At 36.0% G+C, this 10,997-nt stretch overlaps 1 protein-coding gene across 1 annotated transcript in view; it reads left to right on the forward strand.

The window, feature by feature from the left end:
* The window catches only part of CCDC178 (coiled-coil domain containing 178), a 477,035-nt gene that overhangs the window by 94,380 nt on the left and 371,658 nt on the right, over positions 1 to 10,997 (forward strand). Inside the window, exon 8 of the mRNA XM_032245388.1 lies at positions 1,922 to 2,122. Coding sequence (XP_032101279.1) covers positions 1,922 to 2,122 — 201 coding nt within the window. The remainder of the gene's footprint in view (positions 1 to 1,921; positions 2,123 to 10,997) is intronic.

A 10,997-nucleotide genomic window follows, 5' to 3' on the forward strand; every position in this document is an offset into this window, starting at 1 on the left:
GTGTTAACACTATTTCAGTGTATCTATATATATTATTGAGATTTTATGTAGCAGCTTCTCTTCTCTCACCATAAATAATTGCTAAATCCTTGAGTGAAGGCTAACTAATAAACTCATGACTTTTTAAAAGAAAGAATATTTGTTTTTCAAAGATTTCATTCCTAGCAAAGCTTTGTTTTTACTGTTTTCTTTTACATTATTTGTGCCTACAGTGAAGATGAAGATCTTAATCATTACTTGCCAAATTTTCACGTTAACAAATGCTGAGAGAAAAAATAGATATATTAACAATTACAACTACTGCGCAATTAACTACAGTTATGTTTACTGTCAATATGTGCATTTGAGGTCTAAAACAGAACAATAGCAGGATGAGGAAGTTTTATTGTAATTAAGGGTTTATGCTAAAAAATTGCAGATAGTTGCTTAGAACAGTGATATGAAACCATAAAACTTAGATGGCACTCAAGAAAAAAAAATGAGATCTTATATACAATGAATTTGAGGCATCCCAAGTTACACATACAACATTTGTTTTAGAATTTATTATTTAGATAATATAAAAGCTTCTAGAAACATAATGAACACCTTTGCTAAAACACATATATATTCAATCAGAAGTACTTTAATTATAAGTGGTGTTAACTTATGCATGAATTTCAGACTGAAATCTTGTTATTGTAATTGATTATAAAGTGAATCATAAATTGGCTAGAGAACATAGTGTTGAGTGAATATGTTCTCATTTTAAAAAAGACGATGTAAAGTATTCAAGATGTGGTAGAATTTGATAAAAGAAAACAAAGATTCAAAGACACCAAATAAAGGACCAGTTTAGACAAAATTATTTTTATGCATTAAAATAGGGAAATACGTTTTATAAGAATGCTTCTCAGACAGCATGCTGGATTTCTTTGACAAGTACAATCAGTTAAAAATAGCAACTGTGTGACTGCTGAACTTGTATTTATAATCATCATTTAATACTCCCATCTAGCAGAAAATCATTGTCTTTATTGTCCAAAAGCAACACAAAAAAGAAATGTCTTAGTTTTCTTTCTTCCTGATGCAGTTTAGCTATTTTTCCTCTAGCCACAGTTCTTTGGTGGCCTTGTCTCTTAACACTTTGTATTTATGTGTTTATATAACACTTTGGCAAAAGTCAGTGTTTATAGGCATAAATGCTACAAGGATAGGACTCATGTCTGTCTTCTTTACTTTCTTATCTCCAGCAAAGACTGTGTGCATATTCCTTGGAACAGAGTAGGCTCTGTACACATTTCTTTCATAAATGGTCAAATGAGTATCCACAGTAATAATTTTGTTAACAATAAGCCACATCATTCCAGAACTGTGAACCAGGAATCACAAATCTCTCTCATTAAAGGAATTAATTGAGAATTAATTTAGTATTACAAGAGAATAAATAGAGTTTCAAAATTCCAGTGAATTCCTGGGAAAGCTAAGTAGAGAAGTTCTTACTGGATGCGATTGAAGAATATGTCTTGTTTCTAGAAACCGTCTATGATTATTCAGTATTTACTTGATGTAATCATTATGATATGTTTCCTTATAGAATAGGAGGAAATACAAACACAATTTTATAATAAAGCTTTATAGTACAGCTTACTAATAGCACATGTGTTTTTTCCTTCAGATAAAATGATATACCTGAAAATATTAGTTGAGATTTAGTTATTGTAATTATTGTATAAGGTGTTCATTAAAAATAGGTCTTAAAAGTTTATAATCAATCTTATGTTTGTATTATAATAAAACTGCCTTTAAAAAGCTAATTCATTTTTCTAACGTTCTCTTATTAAATATATATTGAAAAAATAATGCAACTAAGACCCATGTTCCCATCATCCAGCTTATTGATTGTTTGATTAACAAATGTGAATACATATTTCTGTTTAAGATGAGAAGTGTCCAGAGTTAAAGCAGAAAATGGAAATATTGCTGTCAGAGGCCGTTCAACTTATTAAAAGTCTAGAAACTGACCGGGCAGAAGCTGAAGAAGCTTTAAAGCGACAAAGATCAAGAAAGAACATGATTAACATGAAAATTGACTCTTGGTCAGTCTGGAAACTTCAAGAACTCCCATTGGCTGTGCAGAAAGGTAATAATAGGGATTTTTCATATTACTTACTCTGTTGGAGAGGCACAGATAATTAATTACAGGTCTGTATATTTTAAAAAAATTTTTCCTAGTGCTGTGGCTCACGCCTGTAATCCCATACTTTGGGAGGCTGGGGCGGGTGGATCACTTGATCCCAGGAGTTCAAGACCAGCCTAAGAAACATGGCAAAACCATGTCTCTACAAAAAATACAAACACTAGCCAGGCATGGTGGTGCTTGCCTATAGTGTCAGCTACCTGGAAGGCTGAGGTGGGAGGATTGATTGAGCCCAGGAGATTGAGGCAACAGTGAGCCCTGGGTGACAGAGCGAGATCCAGTCTCAAAAATAAGTAAATAAATATTACCTGTTTAGAGTGACCATATTATTTTGCCTATAAACCAGCACTTTTGAAAGATGCTATTGAAGATAATGCTGGGTTCACAGATGTAAACTGTGAGACTGCACTGGGCAAACCTGGACCTGATGTCCTTTGAGTTTGTTAGAAATCTAATGACATTTATGGTACCCACAGAGCATGCAAACATTTGGCATATTTCCTATAATGACTACAGTATTTGAATTTCTAGAAATTTAGGAATTTAAAGTGATTGCCAGTTGGTGTCATCAGCCACATTTTAAGTCTAGGAAAATTGAAAGAGTTTTAAGTGATATTTTAGGCACTAAATGTGTATGCTTTTGAGAATGTAATAGTAAATTTGTTTTGGCAACTTCTAGCAGGTATCAAAACCTAAAATGTTTCCAAGAATCATGCAAGTAACAAATGTTTAAGAAGGAAATTCTTTTAGCTCACAGAGTGAGGGACCTATGGTGAAGGATTAAAGACTCTAAAGGTACTGGATTTTTTTTGTTCTGCAAACACTGTGCCTATGAAAACATGCCTGACTACCTAATTCTGTCTGAAACTGGAAGATTTTTACTCTCTCATAGGATAAAAATTTTAATTCAGGATGCATATGTTTTGTAAGAGATTTTTATTAATATTATGGTGCCCATATATGGTCTATCATTTAAATGAAGAAATATTTGAGAAAAAGGACATTATTATCCAGACCAATAGCTGTTAATTCAAATTATATGTAATAGCATACTCATATTTAGACTTTTGTTATAATTTTATGCCTTCTAAAGCTGTAGTTACCAAAGTAGGGTGTATAAATTCCAGAGAGTTGCAAGAAAAGATTCGAACTTTTATTTTATATTTGCAAATTTTATCATTTTTGAAATTGTCTCTTTGAATAGAATTTATAGTGTTTATGCTCTACTAATATGATAGATTTATTTAATTTATAAATGTGTGTGTGTGTGTGTGTGCGCGTGCACACTCACGCTTTATAGGCAATAGGCTACAATAGGTTCAGAAAAGACACCCTGGGAAATTCTGGATCCCAGTAGATTCTTATTCTTGGCAGGTTCTATTCACATCTACAGGAGTCATCTAAAATTTTCCTAATTGTTTGGGAGGTTCTTCATTAGTAGTAGTAGTAGAAAAAGTGTGGAGGGAAAGTTTTATTTAATTTTTGCTGTTCAATTTATGTATAATTTCATATACACTTTGTCATAGTGCTTAGATACTGTAGTTTTAGGAGTTTTAATTTAGGAGTTCTTGAAATAAATTTAAATTGAGATACATGTGTGCACATAATAGATACTTAATAAATGTGTTTTGAAGTATGGAATAAATACTTGTCGTGGATGACAACTTATTATTGGATTGCCATTTAATCAATACAAGATCTACTTAGAAAACAGATTTATGTTCATCTGCTTTATTTTACAAAAGTAGCCACCATATGCAATGACATTTAAATTCATTATTGTTATGTGTTCTTTAAAGTTAACAACTTTCTCTTTGAAACATATTCCTTATAGGTAATGTGTTCTCAAGAATCTTTTGCCTTTATATTATTTATGTAGAATATAATCTCTAAATTTTATGAATTTGTTTACAAAGTATAGAGTCATATATGTTTATAGTCTTTAGATTCTCAAAGTATCTAGCATTTAAGGCAGGAAAAATTTTAATCACCTTAACAAACTTAATGTTAAGTATGATATGTTATAAATTTAGATACTTTTCAAAAATTAAGAAAACTCACTTTTTTCTAGATATTTTCTGGTTATTCTCCAGATTCATCTTCTCTCTCAACTCCCCAATCCCACTTATATCTTTTGTTTTGTAGCCCACAAGGCTGATTCATAGTGGACTGCATCAAAGATCTCATTTACATTCTATCTTCCTGTTGGGTTCAACCAATGAGAATCAGTGGCAAGAGACCATGGGGAGATAATGGAGATGGGTGAGGCAGGGGTATTTATAGCACTGACTGCCCCACTCTCCATCTGATAACTTTAAGCTGACTTCATGCCTTTCCTAAAAATGACAGCCTTTGGCATCCAACATGTAGCCAATTGTCTAGCAAATACTTTTTGTTTTCCCTATCAAAAATAGATAACTAGAAAAAGTTTACTATCATGAATTTGGCAGTAAGTGATCCCACAAATTATAAAGTTGGGTATGCATAGCAGTGTTCCCTTGCGAAATAAAAGGCTACTTATACCCAAATATTATCTGAAGACACAAGTAAACTTGTGACTCAGACTCCTTTGGCATTCCCATCGTACCTGCTTCTATATATTCCCTGCCTTTCCCATAATCACACTATGGCTTCATGGGTACTTTCCTATAACCATAGCAGACTGCATCAAAAATCTTGTCTGCATTCTAACTTCCTGTAGGTTGAATCAATGAGAATCAGTGGCAAGAGACCATGGGGAGATAATTGAGATGGGTGAGGCAGGGGTATTTATAGCACTGACTGCCCCACTCTCCATTTGATGACTTTACACTGACTGTATGCCTCTCCTAAGAATGACAGCCCTTGGCATCCAGCATGTAACCAATTATCTAGAAATGCTTTTTGTTTTCCCTATCAAAAAAGATAACTGGAAATAAGTTTATGAAACTTATTTTCATGAAAGAGAAAAAAAATCACGGCCCTGGTTTCTGAATGAATTTAAATGGTATGTAAACATAATTTGGAGAATTGCTGCATTTCAGTCCCATGACGGGAAAGGTGAAAGCTAATTCACCCCAAAGAGTGAATAGAAACATAGGATGCTGCTTAAAGTGTCAGCTTGAAACTGGCATTCCAGTCCCATGATGGGAAGGGTAAAAGCTAATCACCTCAGTGGGCAGAAGCTTAAGTACTCTTTGAAGAAGGAGAAATGGCTCAAGGAACATATGGTAAGTGACAAAAGGGAAGGCAGAGTGTCAGGGACTTTGAAAATAAATGAATGTGAGATTGGAAAAAGGAAGTCTGGGAAGTTAAGAGATGACCTTCAGAAAGGACAGAGTACGAAGATAATTATGTCCCATATAAATGCTCACCAGACTGCCTCTGCTGTAGAGGAAGGTCTCAGTAATGAATGGAATGTTAAATCTTCCAATTTGTTTCAAATTATTTTGTCTTGTTAATTATTTGGTTATTACTACAATCATGCTTTGTAACAACCACTTTGGAACTCAGTGGCTTACAACAATAAGCATTTTCTTCTTTGCTGTTGGGTTTGTGAGTTGGCTAGGGAGGCTTCTTCAGGCTGCAGATCCAGTGGCCCTGGCTTAAGGCTGTATGTTGGGTTCAGGTCAGCTTCATGTGTCTCTCATCCTCTTTGACTAGGAGCTTCCCAGGGTATGGTGTTCGTATGGCAAATGGCAATATAAAAGGGTGAATAGAAACATAGGATGCTGCTCGAAGTGTTAGCTTGGAACTGGCATACCTTTACTTCTCACATGCATTGGGATATACAATTCAAGTTGAGATTTGGGTGGGTACACAGCCAAAGTAAGTACCACATCCAAACCAAGAATCTATATAAGAAATCATCTCTATCCCAAATGAGAGGGTAGTGAACTATATATCTGTCATATCCTTTTACTTATAACTATTCCTGATATTGAATTCTTTCTATGGCTTCAACATATTTCATAGTAATCTCATCTTCAACTGTTAATTATATTTTGTAGAAGTCCAATGAGCCTTTGATTACTTTTTGCCTCTACTAGAATCCTAGGAGTTTCACTGGTTCTAAATCAGTTATACTAATTTCTTAGCTGAATTTTTACCTCTAAATTTTCTTAAGTTTCAAGTTAGAGTGTTTTAGTTCCTTCAAGTCATTATTTTTCTACTCAGGGTGAGGATTTACTGGGATTTTTTTCTATGCCAAGCTGTTTAAGCCCAAAGTTGTCAGCAAATTTTAACAGGTAAATTTAATTTATTTCCTAATTTTATGCCCAATTAGTTTGTTTTCATGCTGATGATAGAGACATACCTGAGACTGGAATGAAAAAGAGGTTTAATTGGACTTATATTTCCACATGGCAGGGGAGGGCTCAGACCCTGGGAGGCAAAAGGCACTTCTTACATGCTAGTAGTAAGAGGAAAATGTGGAAGAAGCCAAAGTGGAAACCCCTGATAAACCTATCTCATACCGATCTCATGAGACTTATTCACTAACATGAGAATAGCATAAGAAAGACTGGACCCCATGACTCGATTACTTCCCCCTGAGTCCCTTCCACAATATGTCAGAATTCTGGGAGATACAATTCAAGTTGAGATTTGGGTGGAGACACAGCCAAACCATATCATTCTGCCCCTGGCCCCTCCAAATCTCATGTCCTCACATTTCAAAACCAATTATGCATTCCCAACAATCCCCCAAAGACTTAACTTATTTCAGCATTAACCCAAATGTCCATAGTCCCAAGCCTCATCTGAGACAAAGCAAGTTTTTTCTGTCTATGAGCCTGTAAAATCAAAAGTAAACTACTTACTTCCTAGGTACAATGAAGGTACAGGTATTGGGTAAATATACCTGTTCCAAATGTGAGAGATTTGCCAAAACCTAGGGGTTACAGGGCCCATGAAAGTCCGAAATCCAACAAGGTGTCAAATTTTTAGGACTCCAAAATGATTTCTTTTGACTCCAGTTCTCACATCCAGGTCACGCTGATGCAAGAGGTGGGTTCCCATGGTCTTGGGTGGGTCTGTCCCTGTGGCTATGCAGGGTACAGCTTCCCTTCTGACTGCTTTCATGGGCTAGTGTTGAGTGTCTGTGGCTTTTCCCGGCATACCTTGCAAACGTCAGTGGATCTAGCATTCTGGGCTCTAGAGGATGATGGACCTCTTCTCACAGCTCCACTGGGCAGTTCCTCAGTAGGGACTCTACTGGGGGCTCCAACCCCACATTTCCCTTCCTCAGTGCCGTAGCAGAGGTTCTCTATGAGGGCTCCACTTTTGCAGCAAAGTTTTGCCTGGGCATCCAGGGGTTTTCATACAACTTCTGAAATCTAGGGGGTAGTTCTCAAACCTCATTTCTTGACATCTGTGCACCTGCTGGCTCAATACCATGTGGAAGCTGCTAAGACTTCAGGCTTCCACCATCTGAAGCCACAGCCTTAGCTCTACGTTGGCCCCTTTCTGGCTGGAGTGGCTGGGACACAGGGCATCAAGTCCCTAGGTTGCACACAGCATGGGGACCCTGGACCTGGCCCACGAAACTACTTTTTCTTCCTGTGCCTCCAGGGCTGTGATGGGAGGGGCTGCCATGAATGTCTCTGACATGGGTGGAAACATTTTTCCATGGTCATGGGGGTTAACACTAGGCTTCTTGCTACTTATGCAAATTTCTGCTGTGATCTTGAATTTCTCCTCAAAAAATGGATTTTTCTTTTCTACTGGATTGTCAAGCTGCAAATTTTCTGAACTTTTATGCTGTTTCCCTTTTAAAATGGATTGCTTTTGAAAGCACACATGTCACCTCTTGAATGATTTGCTGCTTGGAAATTTCTTCTGCCAGATACCCTACATCATCTCTCTTAAGTTCAAAGTTCCATACATCTCCAGGGCAGGGGCAAAATGCCGCCAGTCTCTTTACTAAAACATAACAAAAGTCACCTTTGCTCAAGTTCCCAACATATTTCTTATCTCTGTCTGGTACCACCTCAGCCTGGACCTTATTGTTTGCATCACTATTAGCATTTTTGTCAAAGCCACTCAATAAGTCTGTAGGAGGTCCCAAACTTTCCCTCATTTTCCTGTCTTCTTCTGAGCTGTCCAAACCGTTAAATCTCTGCCTGTTACCCAGTTCCAAAGTTGATTCCACATTTTTGGATATCTTTTCAACAACACCCACTCCTGGTACCAATTTACTGTATTAGTTCATTTTCATGCTGCTGATAAAGACATACCTGAGACTGGGGGAAAAAAAAGATTTAATGGTGTTACAGTTCTACATGGCTGGAAAGGCCTCAGAATTATGGTGGGAGGCAAAAGTTACTACTTACATGATGGCAGCAAGAGAAAAATGAGGAAGAAGCAATAGCAGAAACAACACCTGATAAACCCATCAAATCCTGTGAGACTTATTCACTGTCATGAGAATAGTATGGGAAAGGCCAGACCTCCAGATTCATTTACCTTCCCCTGGATCCCTCCCACAACATGTCAAAATTCTGGAAATATAATTCAAGTTGAGATTTGGGTGGTGACACAGCCAAAACGTATCAAGGTCTCTTCCATTTTTTTGTTGCTTCTTGAGTCAATTTTAGTAATTTATATCTTCTGAAGAATTTGTCCACTTCATTGTAGTTATCTAGTTTGCTGGCCTAAATTTTTTCATGAAATTCTCTTATACTTAATTTCTGTAATAGTGGTAGTGATAGTATCTTTTTCCTTTCTATTTTTGGTAATTTGTGTGTTGTCTCTTTATTTCTTGATCATTGCAGCTAAAGAGTTGTCAATTTTGCTGATCTCTTTAAAAAGTCCACTTTTGCCTTTATTGATTTCTGTACTATGTTTCAGTTTTATATCATTTATTTTTTCCTCTGATTTCCCCTATCTTATTTGCTTTGGGAATAATTTAAACCTACTATATTTCTCTTTTTATAGATTAGAAGCTTTGATTATTTACTTGATGCCTTTCTTTCTGGAATTATCAGTTAAAAGCTGTAAATTTTCCTCTCAGAGCTTCATTAGTTGCATTTTATAAGTGTTCATAGGTTGTTAGTTCATTTTTATTTAGTTCAAACATTTTTTGAAATATCTCTGATTTCGTATGAAACCTATTATTTAATTAGAAGTTGCAGGTTGATTTGTATTTATTTTGAAATTTTCATAACTATTTCAGGTTTCTTTCTGTCATGTCTAATTTAATTGTGCTAAGAAATTTATTTTTATTTAATTAGGTTTTTGGGGAACAGGTGGTGCTTGGTTATATGAATAAGTTCGTTAGTGGTGATTTCTGAGATTTCAGTGCACTCATCACCTGAGCAATGTATACTCTGTGCAATATGTAGCCTTTTGCCACCCCACAACCTTGCCACCCTGCAACCTTTCCTCCAAGTTCCCAAAGTCCAGCGTATTATTCTTATGCCGTTGAGTCCTCATATCTTAGCTCCCACTTATGAGTGAGAGCATACAATGTTTGGTTTTCCATTCTTGGGTTACTTCACTTAGAATTGACTCATAGTCTCCAATTTCATCCAGGTTGCTGTGAATACCATTATTTTATTCCTTGTTATGGATAAGTAACATTCCATGGCATATGTATACCACATTTTCTTTATTCACTTGGTGATTGATGGGCATTGGGCTGGTTCCATATTTTGGCATTTTATAGCAAATTGTGCTACTGTAAACATGCATGTGCAAGTATCTTTTTTGTATACTTCTTTTCCTCTGGGTAGATACCTAGTAATGGAATTGCTGGATCAAATGGCAGATCTACTTTTAGTTCTTCGAGGAATCTCCGCACTGTTTTCCATAGTGGCTGGATTAGTTTACATTCCCACCAACAGTGTAAAAGTGTTACCTTTTCAGTGCATTCATGCCAACATCTATATATTTTTTTCATTTGTTGACTATGGCCATACTTGCAGGAGTGAGGTGGTATCACATTGTGGCTTTTATTTGCATTTCCCTGATAATTAGTGATGTTGAACATTTTTCCATATGCTTATTGGCTATTTGTATATCTTTTTTTGAGAATTGTCTACGCATGTCCTTAGTGCATTTGTTGATGGATTTTTTTTTCCTGGCTGATTTGTTTGAGTTCTTTGTAGATTTGGGATATTAGTCCTTTGTTGGATGTACAGTTTGTGAAAGTTTTCTTTCTGTCTGTGGGCGGTCTGTTAACTTGGCTGATTATTTCTTTTCCTGAGCAGAAGCTTTTTAGTTTAATTAAGTCCCATCTATTTAAATTTATTTTTGCTGAATTTGCTTTTGGGTTCTTGGTCACAAAGTCTTTGCCTAAGCCATTGTCTACAAGAGTTTTTCCAGTGTTATCTTGTAGAATCTTTATGGTTTCAAGTTTTACATTTAAGTCTTTGATCTACCTTGAGTTGATTTTTGTATGAGGTGAGAGATGAGGATCTAGTTTCATTCTTCTACATGTGGCTTGCCAATTATCCTAGCACCATTTGTTGAATAAGGTGTCCTTTCCCATTTTATGTTGTTTTGTTTGTTTTGTTGAAGATCAGTTGGCTGTATTTGGCTTTATTTCTGGGTTCTGTATTCTGTTCCATTTGTCTGTGTCTGTTTTTATACCAATACCATGCTGTTTCAGCATTATACTGAACAGAGAAAAGTTGAATAGGAGAAAAGTTGAGAATAGGAGCAACACAAGGATGCCCATTTTCACTTCTATTCAACATAGTACTGGAAGTCCTAGTCAGAGCAATCAGACAGGAGAAAGAAATAAAGGACATCCAAATGGGAAAAGAGGAAGTCAAACTGTTGCTGTTTGCTGATGACATGATCCTATACCTAGAAAACCTTAAAGGCTCATCCAAAA

The sequence above is a fragment of the Sapajus apella genome, unplaced genomic scaffold (assembly GCF_009761245.1).
Source record: "Sapajus apella isolate SASKATOON/1434 unplaced genomic scaffold, GSC_monkey_1.0 scaffold57, whole genome shotgun sequence".
NCBI lineage: Eukaryota > Metazoa > Chordata > Mammalia > Primates > Cebidae > Sapajus > Sapajus apella.